This window comes from Verticillium nonalfalfae, assembly GCF_003724135.2.
Source record: "Verticillium nonalfalfae strain VnAa140/NRRL 66861 chromosome Unknown scaffold_1, whole genome shotgun sequence".
Lineage (NCBI taxonomy): Eukaryota > Fungi > Ascomycota > Sordariomycetes > Glomerellales > Plectosphaerellaceae > Verticillium > Verticillium nonalfalfae.
Window position 1 is genome coordinate 376,218 of NW_021167226.1, and position 18,328 is coordinate 394,545.

The window sequence follows — 18,328 nt, forward strand, 5'->3', positions numbered from 1 at the left end:
TGGGCGCTGACGGCTGCACAGCGACGGCTGGAGGTGGCCTGGGAGCTGTCCCCTTGTGTACCAATACGACGAGACGGCGGTCTTGCTGCAGTCAGTGGTTGCCGAAGTTGAGCAATGCCAGGCAATGTTCTGTTGTGATAATTGTGATGATGCTTCTGCTGCTGTGCGCGCTACGCCCTCGACGTGTGACCTACCTGGCATATCTTCATCGTGACATACATGGCTTGTTGGGGAGGCATAGGGTCGGCTCATGGCGTACGGTACATTGAAGTCCAGACTTGGCAGCATCATATCAGTCTGCTCAGCAGTAGTTCCAGACAGTTTTGAAGCCTGTAATCTGGCTTTCGAAGTCTCCGTTCACACTCCGGGCCGTTTTGTCCACGTCCGATACCTCAGCCCGCCACTTGCACGGTCATCTGCGAGTTGAAGCAGCTAAGCATCTAGCAGCTAAGCGTTGGATGCTTGAACACAAGTCGCCGCATTCAATAGCAACCAGTCTTGGCTGAAAAGATGTTTAGGATATGCTGGCTTCCTAGTTCGGAGCCGGGTTGAAAATAGCGGAGGGAGTCACCGAGCTCCTGTGTTATCTGGATAAACGCGGCGACCACTAACATGTTCGAGAATAATCGCACAATCGAGTTGGGTATCTACCTATTGTTCTGCTTTCTTTCTTTTTTTTGGAGTCAAGTATCAAGCGTGATGCTACACGCCTCGCGATGTGCCATGATGTGGACGGACATGGATTTAGATGATGTTTGATGCAGCACTCGATGTGCCCTTGAATCTGGCAAGGTTCGGGGGCGGTGCGGCCTTTTCTGTAAATGCTATATAGATCGTCAGGTGGCAGCAGTATTACTGTTTGCAGCTCCTACTCGCTGGAGACCATCTCTAGTAACTTCAGCAGAGGAGTCATTAACAAGTCATGATTTGCATTCCCTCTAAGTCTATCTCTGCTCTCATCATGAATTTCATACCGGAACGTTTACTGGAACGCCTCCAAATCTCGTCACGCTTGCTCTGAATGACTGGCGGGGGCAAGCTACCTCCGCGCTGCCGGTGGTGCCGGCATATCAGGATGCCCCTCTCCACTGTCCCTCGGCCCATCAGGACTGTACGCTCGGTATGTCGGTGATGGAGACCTAACACGGATTTGCCCACTCTCGATATCCCGCGGCGAGCTGGGTATTGAGACAACATTGAGCTCCATCTGTGACTCGCCGCTGGGTCCAAGCTGGCTCAGGTGCTTGGATACCGTGTGAGTGGTCGACGAAAGCTCCGTGCCCTTCTGGTCACGGCTGTGGATATTGTCGTCGCGAGGGTCTCGCTTACTTGTCCATCCAAAACCCCAATTCTTGAAAAGAGGACGGAAGGTAGCTGTACAAGCTGCGATGATGCCAAGGGCAGGTTCCATGATGGACCAAATGGCTACGTCACTGATGTTGTGTCTCAGCATATTGTGGTGTCGGGAGCTTGGTCAGGGGACTTACATTGTCGCATATAGAAACTCCATGGAAATGTCCAAGTGGCGTACAAAAGGAATGCGGACAATGAGGGCAATTCCAGCACTTCGTCTTGTTAGCACCCGGCGTCAAAGCAAGCGACAAAGACTTACACCATGCCCATGCTCAGGAGAATCGCAATGATGACCTTCGTTCTTCTGTTGATATCTACGTTCCAAAGCAACGCAATAGGTAGCAGTCCCAGGCACCAGTCAGACAAAGCCGAGATGACACTGTGAGCAATGGTTGCGTATGGCACGATGTTATGATCGATGCAGGTGCCCTGAATTCCATATAGCTGGCGCCAGAAGAAATGTACGGGGCTACACTGGAAGACCAGTAGGAAGAAGAAGGCGATGGAGACGACGCTAACGACGGCAAGATTGATCCAGATGATCCAACGGTGAATCTTGTTCGAGGCGAGACGGAGGAGCAAGACACAGACTGACGCGCGAATGGCCAAGGTCGTGGGAGCATAGAGAACTTCGCAGATGTACCAAGCCCGCAGTGAGACAGCTGCATCGTCTATCTCGAGCTCGGCGAGGGACTTTCCAGTGGCGCCGTTTCGAATGCCATCGAGAGCAACAGCACCATACACAAGGTATATGAGCTGACTGAGTTAGCTCATGCCACAATGGGAGAACTAAGAAGTCTGACCATAGCAAGGAAAATAAGCCAGTCATCCAGAGTTACTTTCTTGACCAACACAGTCCTGACATAGACCCTGAGCAGGACGAAGAGGCCTGCAACTATCAGGAATACGAGCTGGATGTAGAACATCTGTACTCCCCTTGACTTGATGTTTGAGTAGTCTTCCATGGTGGGCAACGCGGGTGTACTATGGCGTCTGATAACCCCCAACAGCGTTGGCTGTGACCGAGGCGTGTGCGTACCCGTAACCTAAGAGGGCATGGAGCATTTATAGGTTTGAGAGTGCGGACGAGTGGCGGGAAACACGTCTAACCAGGGGACGAACGCAGGGGATGGAAGGGTTCACACATAGTTTCTCGCGCAGAGCACGCACCAATGTGGCAGACATCAGACCAGAACCAGCCATCATCTGTTACGGCAGGGAGATATGGCGAAGATTTGTCACTGAGTAACGTCCATCAGCTTCCGTGAAGGGAGTGCCGGGGTCACATTTTGCGGGCAAAGCCAGGAGAAGCAAGATGTCAGTGAATGGAGTGAACCGTGCGGGAATAACGTCGCGTGCCGGGATGAGGAAGTCAGCCACGGGATCAAGGGTCGTCACACATCTATGTCCTAGCGCATCTGACTTGTCATACCATCGAGGCCATGGTGTGCGGGAAGGGAAGACGGGGAGGCAGGAGGTGCGCAAGCGTTCCACCCCCATCGTCACCAACGGTCGTCGCCTGCATCTCACCTATGGAGGCTGTATCGTGTCAAGCGAGAAGGGCGGAGAAGGGGCGGAGGACATCTATGATGCACGGACCCAGCACCATGGCTGATCTCAAGATCTCGACCATCCAGGGGAGCACGGCTTCGATCCGGCAGCGCATAAGTGGAGATGTAGAGAGGGGGAGAGCTGCGAAAGTCATCACATATCGATTTCAGTTTTATGGTGTGTCGCATCGTGTAGTACAGTATGTACGGTGGCCATGTTTCGCGTCGTAAGAGTATGTGGGGGTACAGAGCGGCGCTGATGATGTAGGTAAGAACAAATGAAGCTGCTCAAGCTCCTCTGGCCTCCCCTTACCGAAGCCTTACGGATGAGGGGAGCACAGGAGCTGGCTTCTGGCAGTATGGCGATGCCCACGATTGCGAGCGGCTTTGCGCCAGATCCCTGTTCCGTGGCGGTAACCCTGAACATCGTCTCATCGTGACCAAGTGGGCGCACCCGCTGCTGCTTCGATCCTCTGACAAAAACCTTGATGGGAAAAACCACATGTTTGCGACTCCTGCCGTTGAAGGTGGGTAATCTTGTTCCCATGCCGACAGAGAGTTCTGGTAGCCCTGAGACCGGTCTTCGCGGTGCTCAAACCGATGATAGATCAGACGAGTCCGAGGGCGAGGCCGTCCAATAGCCAATGCTGGCCAATGCTACAAGCTAGGCGTCACAAGCTGTTCTCGATCTCTGAAGTGCCGTGGCCTGGAAGTGTGGGTGGTATTGTTGGCGCTGTGGCGCGGCGATGTCGAGACGTGACAAGATGTCGCCAGATCTTACCGACGTGGGGTGGGTCGGACGGGACGGACGACGTCGGGTGGCTGTAGAGATACAAAGGCTCATGGCGGGGTTCTTGGTATGGACATGGCCTGGAACTCGCGGCGCCTCTCAGTCTCCATGATCATCGGGGGAGATGAGGGACTGCACACCAGGAGTTTGGAGGAGCTGGAGAAAAAGGAAGCAACGTGGTGTCTGGATACAAGCAGTGCCGCCAGCAGGGGTTGTTTCGCCAATCGACGACAGCCAAACCTCCCTCTTCCTGCCTCCTGCCTCTTGCCTCCCCCGAACCCACCCTGCTCCCGATTCGCGGAAGGCCCCATCAACCCGGGCCGGCAAATCGGGGCAATGACTGTCGGTGCGATATGGCCTTGAACCTGTCAAACCTGCCACGTCCTGCCTGGCAGGTATATGGTCTTGCCTCCCGGTGAGCCATCACAAAGCGGTCCAAGCTTAGCTCTTGCATTGCCTGCCTCGACTGGCTGCGCCTTGTATTCCGCTGCACATTTTCCCCACCTAGGTACCTACTCACCTGCCGAGGTAAGGTAGGTACCTTGCGGTGCGTCCTTCCCCAGCAGGTGCCTTGCTTGATCTAACTGGACCATGTGGACTGGCCGAACCATGAAGCCTCCTCATTTGGCCGCTTTCTTCTCTAATGCAGCATACTCTGCGTCCTCACGAGTTGCCCGCTACCTGGTAGGTAGGCATGAGTACTCCGATCCTGCGGCTATATCGATCCGGCCCTCCTATTCATCCATCTCGACCTGGTTGCTGGACCCTGTATATTTCTTTTTCTGTTCCATTTTCCCAATCTGTCAGTGGCTCATCGTGCATCGGAGCCCCCCCGTCCCTCGCAAGCTTTGTCTTTCTAGGACATATGCCCGGCCGTTTACAGCACTCTGGTCAATTATGGTCGGAGCTGTCATGTTTCCTCTAAAGGTACTTTCTCTTATCCCTTTGAACCCGAACTTGATCTCAGTACAAGCAAGCGCCCCACAAGCCGTATACCGCCTTCATAATCAGGTTTAGCGCTGCTACATTTGTTAACCTTGCTCACTACCTAGAGTCCTACCTCATTCTAACGTAATCCATCTGAGATCCTCGCTATAAACCCAGTACACCTGATGTCATTAGGTGGGCTATAGTACTATAGCTTATTGTGAATGTACTGTGGGCTAGGTGCATGATTTGATTAGCTGTCAAGCTCATTTCTGCCATGTTAGTTGGGTCCTTCCAGTACGTATTTTTTGTACCTGATATCAATTTCGGGTTCAAAGGGATGATGTATTTTCGTGATGTCCCCCGTCCCCCGTCCCCCCTTCGGAAAATCCATTCTACACTTTCCCGCATACCAGAAAGTGCTCTGTCAGAGGACTTTTCGGGGTCCAAATTCTACTGCCTCATTTCGGAGAGTCATGACTGCATTATCGGCTAAGCTTGGGGTTGACATAATGTTCGGCGAAAACAAGCACTTGATGTAGCACGCACGTGGCTTCGACGTGACGTCAGAGAGGACCAAACGATCCTGTAGAGGTGTTTCGCGCATGCAATTCACTGCTACCGAAACCTTCATGAGACTGGAAGGCAGTTTTCTGCCACTCAAGGCTAGGTATCTAAGTGGTAATCGATGATAGAGAGCTCGTCGCTGTTAGCTCAATTTCCACCTTGACCAACCGCGTCCTGCAACCGCGTCCCATCTCGCACCACGTTGTTTCTCGCCACAATGCGTGGTTATCCCGCCGCACGTGTCGACAAGCAAGCTGTCAATAAGTCGAATCACTGTGATTATGGAAACTAGAAAATTAGTGGCCACCGAGTTCGGGCTCAGGGCTTGCGGGGTCATTTTGGCCAGCAGGTGATAAGTGGTTCTACGCATTGTTGCGAATATGTATCCTTTGCATACTTGGCGGCTCATATCAAGCACTGCACGGTTAACACCACTTTGAATCAACGGTGTCTCAACCTCTCCTTGTGGTTGACCTGGTTGGAGAAGTAGGGCATTACCGGTCAATGACGACCATGTTGCCTGGACCCGCTACACCGCCCAAGCCTTCTGGTGAGGCACCTATGACGAAACACCACAACTATATTCATTGGGACCGATGAAAACATAAGACTACAGGCGTTGAAGAACTTGAGATATTGACTTTCTTGCACGTATCTTCAGAGGAACAGGAATTTTCAAGCACCCTAAGCAAGCACAACCCGTTCAAAATGTCCGAGCAATTTAAACCTGGTACGCCATACACCATCTCACCATAATAGCTACCTTGGCGATTCTAACACGACCTGCAAGGCCATGAGGTCCCCGTGACCGACCAGAGCTTTCCAGGCAAGGAAGGCGACATGCCTCACCCAACACCTAAGTTCGACAAGATCCCTACAGCCGACGGCGGCGAGAAACTTTACCAGGCTGCTGGGAAACTCAAAGACAAGAAGGCTATCATCACCGGCGGTGATTCCGGCATTGGCCGCGCTTCTGCGATCCTCTTCGCCATGGAGGGTGCTGACACGCTGATCGCCTATCTGCCCAACGAAGAGGACGATGCCCAAGAAACCAAGAAACGCGTCGAGGACTACGGCCGCAAGTGCTATCTGCTGGCTACCGACGTCACCGACAAGGCCAACTGCAAGAAAGTCGTCGATGAAGCACTGGAGAAGCTCGGAGGCATTGATATTCTCTTCAACAACGCCGCCTACCAGATGATGGTAGAGAACATCAAAGACCTATCCGAGGATCAGTGGCTGCATACCTTCAACACCAATATTCACCCGTTCTTTTTCCTGTCCAAGTATGCCCTGCCCCACATGGAGCCGGGCGCGACCATTATCAACAATGCGAGCATCAACGCCTACATTGGACGACCGGACCTGCTTGACTATACGTCGACCAAGGGCGCCATCGTGTCGTTTACTCGAGGTTTGAGCAACCAGTACGTCGACAAGGGCATCCGCGTGAATGCTGTCGCACCAGGCCCAGTGTGGACGCCGCTCATACCAGCGACAATGAATGAGAAGGCGCAGAAGAACTTCACAAGCCCCATGGGACGTCCGGCGCAGCCATCAGAGATTGCAACGTGCGTCGTGTTCCTGGCTTCGACGGATAGCTCTGCCCTAAGCGGACAGGTTATTCATTGCAACGGCGGCGTCATCGTCAACGGATAAGAGCCGAGTTGAGACATTATCAGGTAGAGTGAGAGCTTGAGTAATAACGGCCATTTTCATCCGCCATGGCTTGAGATCCGCCCCCCGATGACGTTGTCCACAAGCTCGGCGTGCATCGCGGAGTCGTGGAGGAGGAGCCTCTCCGTGCCGTTCTGCGTGTAACCCAAATAGGTAGGGGTGCCCACGCTAAGCCGTTTATGATATGGCGGCCCATGTGAAACACAGTACAGCCCGAAACGCGACATCCCTGCCAGCCCTTTCTTTGGGTTCGCGTCGTGATTCTCGCTTTGTTTATTATCATTGTGGACAAGTTGCGTTTCCACTGACAAGTTATGGCTATCTTGATGATGATGATGGACGGCATATTGAACGAGTTAGGCATGCCCGGGGAGGACAGATGGAGGTTGTGTCATTTTCGATTGGGTCAAACAAACAATGCCATGTCTTTCGCCAACTGGCACGTTGTCCTGACCCTTGACCTGCCATCCCAACTGCGGGAGCCGAGCATGCGCCATCTTCATGGCGGCGCATCCTACTCACCACCTGCCCCCGCTGTCCGACAGCCCGGCTCTAGATTCGACGAAGGGATTCCTAGGTGATGCTAACGGGGACTTGTAATTTAGGGCAATATTATGCATGGACGACAGTACCTGTTTAGTGGCCTCCAGTCCCCTGAACCCAATGCGCGCCACAGGGGTGGCCACGGCGCCAGAACGCCTGGCAGGCACCACGCTGCGGCACCTTCCAGAGTCGCGTTCGGGCTTCCCCTTGCCCCCCTTGCATCCCCCTCCACGACCAACAACAGAAACAGGGGCAATCCCTTCAATTTTCCTTCCTCCATCCACCCTCACACGGTAGCTTCCCCCTCTCCCTTCTGGCCCTCCTCCAGGTCAAGCATAGCCAGTCACACGTGTTGTCTCTTGTCTTGTTTTTCCCACTTCCCCCCCTTGTTGTTCTGCCTACCTTGATCAACATCGGTCTTCAGTTCATCGTCACCAGCTTCTTCTAGCTCCCTCCCATACTTGCAAGCCATCTTCTACCACTTTACCCACCGACAACTACCCCACACGATCAGACGCCGATACAAGTTTCCGAGACACTGAACATTAACCTCGCTTCTCCACGTTCCATCTCGCTTCCGTTCGCCATGTCTGCCACGGCGGCGTACCGGCAGTTTCTCGCCTCCCCCAACTCGGCGCTGCTTGCCGCGAACGCGACTCTCCATTACATCACCACCACTTCGACTTTCAACGGCCCTACCGACATCATCAAGCACCTCAGCACCCAGCGGAATCAGCTGAAGAAGCACCAGGAGGACATACTCGACGTGGTGGAGGGTCGTGATGCGCTAGCAGCCGAGATTGAGACGGCCCTTGAATTCGTGACGAGCGGTGGTGCCTACCTGCCTGGTCTCGACGACAACTTCCTGGCTGACCAGAAGGTCTACTTCACTATTGTATGTTTGGCCAGCAAAGAGCTCGCGAACTCGGTTACCCACATGGTGTACTGACCTCTGGTTGCCCAGACTCACTTCGTGACTTTCGATGCCGAAGGCAAGATCACACAGATCCGCTTGACCTGGGATCAGGGCTCGCTTCTGAAGCAGCTCGAAATCATTGGCAAGTCCGGACGCAACTGGCCTATTCGCGATGGCAAGGAACAAACCAAGTTGATCACGACTGCCCTCAAGGCCTCCGGCAGAATCGCGAGCGCACCCGACACGAACGAAATCACGATTCGTTCCCGCGGAGCATCCCAGAACATCCTGAGGGACCCGCACGCGTCCCTGTCTTTATTTGCCTCTCGCGAGCAGCAGGCGGCTGACGAGACCAACGGCCAGTCCGTCGTGTCACCATACGCAGGCACCCGCCCTCACCAGAGGTCATTCACTGACATCCTGACGGATGCGCCTGCGGAAGACCCTAGCTCACCCAGCACCGGGCGCGAGCGAGCGCCCAAGATTGGCGCCGGCAAGAACTTCCAGCCCCAGCGACTCTTCGACGCTGACCCCAATGCGCCACTGGAGCCCGAATCGCCCGAGGCCACCATGAGCCCCAGCAAGGCCTACCGTCCTCATCCCACCAAGTACGACCACTTCGATTTCGCCGATGGCTCTGATCCTCAGGATGCTGCCGCCGCGGTCGCTGCTCGCGACGCGCACAAGCCCAAGCCTGCCAAGAACGGCGCAAATTGGTCCTTCGAAGACTTCACCACCCCCCACAAGCCCCAGCCTTCGAAGGCGTTCCGCCACCAGGATGTCCGCCACTGGGACGCGGACAAGGACTCTGGTATCCAGGAGACCCCTGTGCACCACGCACCACCCAAGCCTCGCCGCGATGCCGAGGCCCATTTCGAATACCTTGACGATGGGCTTCCCCAGCCTGGAAGTCGCGTCTCTAGCCGGCCCCGCGGTGCAGGCCAGAACGAAGGCTCCCATCTGTATGAGAACAACCTGTACAATGAAGACGGATCAGCACCTACACCTGCTCCCAACCGAGCGCTGGGTAACATCACGAACCTGTCGGACCGCCACAAGGACTTTGACCCTCACTTCGCCATTGAGGACAAGTCTCCTGCTCCTAGCAAGGTGCACAAGCCTGCCGAGGAGGCCAAGAAGGAGAACGCGGGAGGCATTCACATTGCCGGCGACGGCATGGGTGGCCGCAAGGGCACCAACCGAGACTGGCTCTACGGCGAAGATTCGGAACCGACGCCAAAGGCCAACAATGGCAAGAAGCAGGGCACGTCGGGAGCACAGAAGAACTCAAGCTTCAACTGGGACTTTTAAGTGACTCTTGCAGCACCGGCGGCAACAGCAGTCTGACTTGTCCGCACTCTATTTAATCTCTCTGTTCTTTCCACCAATTTGTCACTTGACGATGCCACGGACACGCGGCTTATGAATCATGAGCTTCTTCGCTTTCGATTCTTGTCTCCATGCGGCGCAGATTCGCCTCTTTACCCCCTTTGTTTTTCCTCCTGAATTTGTTTTGTTGCATCGCCATCTGGGGTGGGGGTAGGAGAGAGGGGGGCGGTTCGTGCTGGATAACCGGGGAGGCCGCCCTCCCACCTCTCCCGTGAGACGAATGGTCTTGAGGGCGTATTTTTACTACAAGTTGTCTACCTGTATTACGTCCGTTGATAGCCTACGAAGTAAAAACAAAAGACGTATCCACTTGCAGAGTTTCCTTCAATCAGCTGTTACTAAAAGGAGATTTGGTGATGAAAATGCCTGCGTCAGCACGGGTTTTCGGAATGTTCAGTCACTTCCACTACGACGATATTACTAACATTCACCCGACTTAGGGTTCAAAAGTAAGAACAAGGTATATCCTGCCTCTTGTGAAAAAAAAACAAAAAACAAAGGCGCGCTAGTGCCAGCGTTATATCTGGCAATGCGAACCAATCATAGTTATCTCATATCCTAAAATTGCCGGCCCTTCAATCCATGACCGTCTCATCATATCGTGTTGCAGCTAGACGAGGAGGACGAGGACACCAGGATCCTTGCCTTCCCTCCCGCGCCCTGGGAACACGTATTCAAATCATTACCCCATGGGAATCCGAAAAAAGCACCGAACGCCAGGCTACCCGTAACCACTACCGACCCTCACACATCATGCTTGTTCCTCTCCAGAACGGCGGCTAACACAGGAACTTGTACACCTTCTTCCATCTTGGCCATGTCTTCTTCTCCTCCTCTTCCTGAGATATCAGGATGTTGAGGTGGAAATCCCGTCGTCCCGTGTCCACGTCCATGTCGGACAGTCTGACCCATGTCGTTCGGTAGTAGAGCTTGTGGCCGATGTAAAACACTGCGACGACGGGGGCGGCCAGGTAGCGCAGGAAGAAGGACTTTGCTATGCCTCTGCTGTCGAGCTCGTCGACCTCGATGGGCCATGCGCCTACCCAAAACTGCGCCACGAGGACGATACAGTTCATGATGAGGCCGCACCAAGAGCCGGTGACGCCGACCTGGGACCGCCAGGCGAGCTCGCTCGGGTGATGGCCGGCGGCGCGCCAGGCTTGGCGGAAGCGGATGTGGCAGTAGCAAATGGAGGCCCATGTGAAGATTGAAGATAGTCCTGAAGTAGCGAGGAGCCAGTCAAGAATATCGGACTGCTCAGGCATGTCCGCGATGTAAGAGAGGAGGCCGATAACGGCGGCGGCACCGATGGCCATCAGAGGCCGGCCCTTGCGATCAATGTACGAGAAAATGCGGGGAGCCTGGTTCTGGTCGGCCAGCGCGGCGAGAGTACGGGAGGAACCGAACACGGCCGAGTTGCCGACGGAGAGGACTGCGATAAGAATGACGGCGTTCATGATATCAGGAAGGACGCTTATCTTGGCTTCCTCAATGGCGATGACGAATGGGGAGGCGGTAGCGTTGATCGGAGACTCGACGGCCATTAGACGGTGGTCGTTGTGTGGCACGAGAAGGCCGACAAGGGTGAGGGCGACAATATAGAATAGCGTGATGCGCCAGAAAACCTGCTTAATAGCGGTAGGCAGGGACTTGCGCGGGTTGGCCGTCTCAGCAGCCGCGAGACCGACCAGCTCAGTGCCGGCAAAGGCGAAGGCGGCAGTGACAAAGACGGAGCATAGGCCCTTAAAGCCGTTGTTGAAGGCGCCCGGGTTTTGCCAGTAGCGCCCACCAACATAACCCTCGCCCGGGGTGCCACCAATGTTGAGAACAATGCCGAGCAAGATGAAGCCGATGACGGCAATGATCTTGATGAGAGAGAAGATGAACTCGGCCTCGCCATAACCCTTAACGCCGAACATATTGATGCCGATAATACCGATGAGGAAGATGGTGACAAAGATGGCGCGCGTCACCGACTCATCCCAATAGTTGATGGTAATAGAAGCGGCGATAATCTCCAGCGGCAAAACAATAAGCCACTGGAAGGCATAGTTCCATCCCATGGCGAAGCCCCAAGAGGGGTCGATAAAGCGCGTCGAGTAGGCCGAGAAGGATCCGGCGACGGGAAAGGTCACGGCCAGCTCGCCGAGAGCCTGACACGTACAGTACAGCATGGCGCCGACGAGAGAAAAGGCGATGAGCAAGGAAGCTGGCCCTCCGTTGGCGAGGGCCCGGCCTGAAGCAACAAACAGACCGGTACCGATAGAGCCTCCGATAGCGATCATCTGTAGGTGACGGCCCTTGAGACTCCTCACGAGGTTCGAGTTGACGGTCTGCAGAGTGGCTTGGCGTAGGTCATAGTAATGAGGGTCGAGCTCGTGCTCCTCGCCATCCTCGTCGAGGAAGCCGGTGGCGCTGGACGGCTTGGGCAGGATGCTGCGGTCGGGATCGCGCTGGAAGCTCTCGGCGAAGCGCTTCCAGCGAGAAGGGTTGGAGGAGGCGTCGTAGACGGGCTCGCGCAGGCTGAAGTCGCGCATGCTGTAGCTGCTCCCCTGGCCTAAGGAGTCCTCTTTGAACTTGAGTGTGTTGAGCTCTATATCCCGGTGCGATGCCATGGTCTAGACGGCGGGAGTCCCTAGGGCTTTGGGCGTGGGCGGGGTCGTAAATGGCCCGCCTTGGGACGGGACGGAGCGTCTCCTGGGAACCGCAGAGGGAGGCTGGCGGCAGCGGCGGCAGCAATGAAGGCTACCGGCAATGATTATGGCAGAATTCGATGTGGAGGGTCAATAATCACACGTTGGGCGGGTATCTGAACAGCGGCATTCCAGTGGTGAGTCGTGAGGGGGAGCAGGGAGATTCGAGGGTTCAAATGTTCGAGAGTTGAGGCGAGATGATTGGTGGTGGGTCGTGACGACTCGAGGGATCTGACAAGGCCAGATCGAGCGCCCGGAAGCGTTTCGCAAGGGATGGGATGAGGATGGGCGTCTTGTTGTCAGCGACTCGGTGAGATGAAGTCTTGCGAAGGCGACAGAGAGGAACGGAGAGAAGGACGCGGCGGTGTTCCTGGATGCATGGGGGCTGGGCTGGGGGGGGGGGGAGGCACCATCTGGTGGAAATGGGCGGACGTTGGTGGACAGGCATGGGGGAAGAGGAAGGAACAATCGGATGCTTATCTGGGCTGGGGCAGGGACGAAAGACGGGCGACTTGTCGCATTGGCGTTGACAAGGATGCTGGGGTGGGGGGTTGTTTAGGGAAAGAGCGGACGGGAAGTGAAGCACGAGGGCAGCCGTTGGGAGCACGCAAGAGCCGAGCGGTGCCGTTCTTGCTATCTGCAGCCAGCTGCATCGGTCCCGAGCGTTAATCGACCTCACCATGACTGTCCCTACTTCTTTCTCCCCTGGCATCGCAGCTACTAGCTCAGGACGAGACAACCGAACATGTGTCCATTTTGAGGCCGGTCTCTTGACCTAACGCTTATCAGAGCTGCTTGAAGAATGGGAACGAGGTGGCATCGGCAGCAGGTATCAAGAGCAAGACAGCACAGCATCCCCACCAAACAAGATTGCGGAGAGCGCCCGGCCACGTACAGCAAGCACTCCATCCACTGACTGGTCCCCTAACGCCCATAGGGCACCACCGACTTACCGAAGGCACCTTGGAAGGCCCCTTTGGCTGACACCTGGGGTGCACGGTGCACGGCTTGGGTCGAGCCACATTCGACCTTTGTCATGACTGCTACCTCGGACCATCCAGTCGGGACGGGAAAGGGCCGCGAGTGCCGCTTGGCCGCGTGTCACATGGAAGTCAAGAATATATAATGCAAAATGGGTTGCAGTGCACACGATGAAGAAGAAAGTTTGCTGATGGCATGCAGGATGAGGACATTTGGGCGAGAAAAGATTGGACTGTATACCTCGAATGAGGGCGCGCGGTGGGATGGGATGGCTGGCGGTTTGCCAAGGGTCCTGCCTTCACAATCACTGGGCTCTTTGGGGCCAGGCCATAGCTGGCAGGGTCCTCTCGCGCCACCAGACAGACATGCCAAACTGGGCATGGTGTCTTCCAGTGGCTGCGCCAGTGGCAGAGCCAGGTGGGACGATGGTTTGACAGACCTGCATCCCCCGAACGCGAATGTTGGAGCCCGCTCGCTTTTCTCCACTCACTTCTTCAACTGTTACACTTGCCTTGGGTTCGGCGCCACACGGCGAAGATCCTATGTGCCGGCCGACACGCGACACCAAAACCTTCTGATGCGTCTCGGTATTCTTCCGAGGTATTTTGGAGATACAGCCAATCTTAAAAAAGGAAAAAAGGTTTTCAACCCCCCCCCTTCCCCCCATAAACGGCCCATAAACGGGAGAAACTTCACGCGTGCATGTATTCAGCAGGCAATACCAGACTTGATGCAGTCAATGCTCGTACGTACTTTTCGGCCGTTGCAACATTTGTCGTCACCACCCTATCGTACTCTGATACACATGTCTCCTGGCGTCATGCCCCTCGTCTCATCGTCTCCCATCTCATACAATGATCTTGCCCTTGTCATCGCGCGGCTTGCGTTTCCATCCCGTCGAGAAGAGCGGCCCCATGTCAAACCGCGGGAACGGGTGTCCCTCCGTGTTGATGACAATCTTGTCGAGCGGCATCAGATCGTTTGGCGAAAACAGCAGGTACATGTACTTCAATGTTTCGGCCTGTAACCGTGTCAGCACTTGGGCCAAATTCTGGAAGAGGAGAAACACATTCAAAAAATCGTCTCAAATGCACCACTTACCAGCCAGAAGCTCTCGAGGTTATCCTTGGCCACCGGGGGCACCGTGTTGGCGTTGCTCAAGCTCGTAAAGCCGCCACCTTCCTCCACCGACGCGTGGGTGACGAATGACTTGAACATCTCCCATCCCCATTCCCGGTATATCGGGTCTCCCGTGATGCGCCACATGTACAGCAGGCTCTCTACCGTCTCCGGCCGCTGCAGGTTGTGCACGTCATTGCTGTGCACGTCGTAGTCCTTCCGCCATGTCGCCTCCGGATCCGAGTCAAACTCTTTCGGCGCCCTGTGTGGGGCCGACTCTGGCAGCGGCGGGTCGTTGACCTTGAAGTACGTGATCTCGGCCGCCAGCCCCGTGGCCATCCACTTGTACATGCCCCAGCATGTATGCATAAGCTCGCGCGCCAACGCCATGTCTGCCTCCTGTTTGGCGCCCCACGTCGACAGCTTGCGCGCCTCGGCTTCCGTGAGGCCGCCTGTGGCCGCGAGCGCAATCGTGCCAGGGTAGAAGCACACGAGATGGTCCATCTTGGGTGACAGCTTGCCGTCGAGCCCTGATGGTCGCTCACCCAGTACAGTGAAGCGCGAGGGCTCACTGTACGTGATGAGGTGCTTGCGCACGCCCCCGAGCGACTCCTCCCACATCTCCTGGTATACCGGCTCCTGTTTGTTCGTTTGGAGGTACTGCTTGATCAGGTACTCGTAGTACGAGTCGCCCCTCGAGCCGAGCCGGATATTCGACCCGCGGAACTTGCCCGATGTCGCATAAATGTAGATGGGCACGAGGCCGTCCTGCGCCCCGTTGTCGTCCACCACTTGCATCACCTTCTCGACCTTGTCCCAGTAGTACTTCTCTCCCGTCAGCTTGGCAAGATACTTGAACTCAAGCTGCAGCGTCGTCACTTCGGCTGTCGACGACGCCCCATCGTCTGCGTGCGAGCTGACACCCTCCCCCTTGCTGAGGATGACACTTGCGTACGGCACGCCTGACTCCGAGTCGAATGCTCCGATCAATCGGTCTGCCAGGTCCTTGGCTTTCTCGAGGTATAGGTCCTCGCCCGGCGCGCCCTCGTCGTCGTCAGCCAATGGTGCCAGCTGCGGGAACTCGGTCGAGATGTAGTGCGCCGACAGCAGGCCGCCGAGCATGCGAATCGTCGTTTCAAATGTGTTGACGTCTTGGTTCTGGTCCCAGGTCAGCGACTGGGACAGCCACTCGCGGGCATGCGTCAGCCGCGAAGTGAGGTTCATGAGCATCATCGTGTCGAGCGAGTCGATGATGATCCAGCCGAGGCCCTTAGGTGCCATGTGCTTGCCGGTCTTCGCTACGGGGTGGTACTCGTCGTAGCCTGGGAAAAACGTAGAGTGTCAGTTGACTGTTGTCAGCAGTCGCACAGAGGTCACTTACCCCAAGCGTATCGCTCGTACGCATCCCAGCTCAGCTCAAAGGCTTCCACCACTCTTGCTCTCCTCTTGTCCCAGTCTACCTTCTTGCCACTCGGTTCCTTGGCCGCCTCGGATGACATCCACCGCTGCAGGTCAATGTGCGGCGTGTCGACATCCTCGAAGGCGCCAAAGAACCAGCAGCCGCCCAGCACCAGCAGTATGAGGAGCAGTATGGTTCTCTTTCTCCGCCACGCCGGCCGCAGGCGCCTGGACGCGGCATAGGTATATGGTTTGTCTTTGTACATGGGCAGCTGTCCGCGCGTACCCAAGAAATCGTCCACGCGGTGCTGAACGCCGTCGAGGATGCCGGACGCTTGTGCTTTCGAACCGCGGGCCGTGACGCCTGAGGATGACCACATGTGATCCTCGATCAGTCGTTGCGGGTTGCCGAAGGACGGAGCATTCTTCGGGACTGTAAAAGACATGATGTCGTCGACCGAAAGGGGAATAGGAAGGCGGTGGTATAATGTATGTCGTGGCCTTCCTGGTCTCTCTGCCTTATGCGAGCAGCACGGCGGTCCCCACACCACTACCTGTCCTTGGTGATGTGTGGGCCGTGGGCCGTGGCCTGGGGGTGTGTCGTGTGGTTTGACGTGGTCTCGGACGTTCTCAGAATGGGGTTTGTGGCATGGCGCAGGTTGTTGTAGAGAGCATGTACGGGTATGAGGTTCGCGATGTCGGCTTTGCGTCGTCTGTGTATCAATTGATGCAGACCTTGAAGGGGAAAAGACAAGAATGCGAGACAGGTCTTCGTTTGTCAAGGGAAGCCTGAAAGCTGGAGCTCACGAGACAGGGTCATCGCCAAGCTGGTGGGCTTGCAAACCAGCGAATAGAAGAGCGCGCTGGGGCTGCTCCTGGTATACCTATGTACCTTTGCTGGGACCCTTGAAGAGGACACTTAAAAGGTGCGGTGTTAGTGGCTGCACCCCCCTGACGACACACTACCAGGCAGGCTCTGGGATTCCCTAGAGTGGCCATCTTCGACGACGATTGTTCATCACATCGCTGGTCTTGAACATGAGTATTTTCCAAAGGCATAGATCTCAGGGCAAGCTGCATGTGGTGGCAAGTTCAGATACCTGCACCCATCCTTTCTGTCATAGTGGATGCTTCCTACCTCATCACCATAGAAACCTTCCCTTTCCTCCACGTCAGCAGGAGATGTCGGCTAGCGAACGAGATGCAGAGGTCGGAGATGTCAAGATGTCAAACACGGTCTTGCTAAGTGCAGTATCAGCTTCTCGAAATGACAATCTTGTTGCCCATTTTCGAGATGAGACCTTAAGTCAACCTCTCTCAGGTATCGTGATTTAGTCAGCCAATGACAATCGGACTTCCAGCTGGCCATGACCCCATCTGACCATGCACGATGAATGCCTTTCCATATCCAGTTGATCTCAACCAAGAAACTCTGCACATCCCTGAGAACAAGCCGAACGTTTGAATCAGCATTCAGATCGGGGTAGTTCCCGAAATGCATGCACCATGGCCTCTTACTCCGACCTCAAGAACTTTCCCAATTTGACAAGAGACGAGTTCGCCGAGGTCTGCCATCATTTTGACAACCGTTATGTCCAGGCAACATTAGGTGCCCTTCGTCGAAGATGGAAGATGAGAGTCTTCAGCGCCTTTGACATAGCATTTGGCCTGGGCGCCGACTGCACCACCTATATCCAAATTATACGACCCCTTGAAGCAACCCTGGACCCTGACGATCTGTCGTTGTTCTTGGACGGCTTCTCCTTTGGCAGCCAGGCGAAACCAGAGTCTCACGCGCTGGAGCTCGACCATGCCATGATGGATGCCGAAGAGTCGGATGAGGTACATCACTGCGAGTCCCTCGGGGCATAGGCGTGTCCCGTGGCTAATCACGAACAGGCCGCCATGCCCAGGAAGCGAGCACCGCCCGATTCGGGACATGTTGTCTACGAGATTCACCTTCACCCCACATATCAGATGCCTTGTCTCTGGTTCACGCTGCACGGGTTGCCGGCGGACGAGCCCCCATTCGACATCGATACGGTCTTCAGGAGGCTGGTGCCCGACCAGTACAAGAGCGCCCTACGCGGCACAGGACCCATCGGCGGCATCTCATGCGATGTGAGTTTCACTTTCAACGGAGGAAGAGGCTTTGTATTGTGTCGATTGGTGGCACTATCTTTCGCCATGCCTATATTTCTGCTAACAAGGTCCGGCAGCATCACCCCCTCACGGGAGTCCCATCCTTCTACGTCCACCCTTGCCTGCTCGGCGATGCCATGGCCGGGTTCGAGTGCTCCAAGGAGAACTACCTGATGGCTTGGCTCGGGTTGGTCGGCGGCTGTGTTGGGCTCTGGGTGCCCAAAGAGATGGCTGAGGTAGCCCGTCCGTCGTGGGACTTCCCGTAGAGCTTCCGTAAAGCCTT

At 55.6% G+C, this 18,328-nt stretch overlaps 6 protein-coding genes across 6 annotated transcripts; 3 read left to right on the forward strand and 3 right to left on the reverse strand.

The window, feature by feature from the left end:
• Positions 1 to 1,039: 1,039 nt before the first annotated feature.
• On the reverse strand, positions 1,040 to 2,318 carry D7B24_000121 (uncharacterized protein; the record flags this gene model as incomplete). The annotated part of the gene is made up of 4 exons (XM_028634384.1): positions 1,040 to 1,433; positions 1,488 to 1,565; positions 1,613 to 2,109; positions 2,193 to 2,318. 4 exons carry the CDS (start codon positions 2,316 to 2,318, stop codon positions 1,040 to 1,042), a joined length of 1,095 nt encoding a protein of 364 aa, XP_028499424.1.
• Positions 2,319 to 5,895: 3,577 nt separating this feature from the next.
• D7B24_000122 (uncharacterized protein) lies at positions 5,896 to 6,846 on the forward strand (the record flags this gene model as incomplete). Its single annotated transcript, XM_028634385.1, has 2 exons — positions 5,896 to 5,917; positions 5,978 to 6,846. The coding sequence occupies 2 exons, from the start codon at positions 5,896 to 5,898 to the stop codon at positions 6,844 to 6,846; spliced, it is 891 nt and encodes a 296-aa protein (XP_028499425.1).
• A 1,147-nt stretch (positions 6,847 to 7,993) lies between these two features.
• Positions 7,994 to 9,634, forward strand: D7B24_000123 (uncharacterized protein; the record flags this gene model as incomplete). Its single annotated transcript, XM_028634386.1, has 2 exons — positions 7,994 to 8,302; positions 8,372 to 9,634. The coding sequence occupies 2 exons, from the start codon at positions 7,994 to 7,996 to the stop codon at positions 9,632 to 9,634; spliced, it is 1,572 nt and encodes a 523-aa protein (XP_028499426.1).
• An 857-nt stretch (positions 9,635 to 10,491) lies between these two features.
• HIP1 (histidine permease) lies at positions 10,492 to 12,327 on the reverse strand (the record flags this gene model as incomplete). The annotated part of the gene is made up of 1 exon (XM_028634387.1): positions 10,492 to 12,327. The coding sequence occupies one exon, from the start codon at positions 12,325 to 12,327 to the stop codon at positions 10,492 to 10,494; it is 1,836 nt and encodes a 611-aa protein (XP_028499427.1).
• A 1,906-nt stretch (positions 12,328 to 14,233) lies between these two features.
• Positions 14,234 to 16,349, reverse strand: MNS1 (mannosyl-oligosaccharide alpha-1,2-mannosidase; the record flags this gene model as incomplete). Its single annotated transcript, XM_028634388.1, has 3 exons — positions 14,234 to 14,407; positions 14,488 to 15,827; positions 15,887 to 16,349. 3 exons carry the CDS (start codon positions 16,347 to 16,349, stop codon positions 14,234 to 14,236), a joined length of 1,977 nt encoding a protein of 658 aa, XP_028499428.1.
• Positions 16,350 to 17,409: 1,060 nt separating this feature from the next.
• ATG10 (E2-like conjugating enzyme atg10) lies at positions 17,410 to 18,311 on the forward strand (the record flags this gene model as incomplete). Its single annotated transcript, XM_028634389.1, has 3 exons — positions 17,410 to 17,745; positions 17,803 to 18,024; positions 18,123 to 18,311. The coding sequence occupies 3 exons, from the start codon at positions 17,410 to 17,412 to the stop codon at positions 18,309 to 18,311; spliced, it is 747 nt and encodes a 248-aa protein (XP_028499429.1).
• Positions 18,312 to 18,328: the final 17 nt, after the last annotated feature.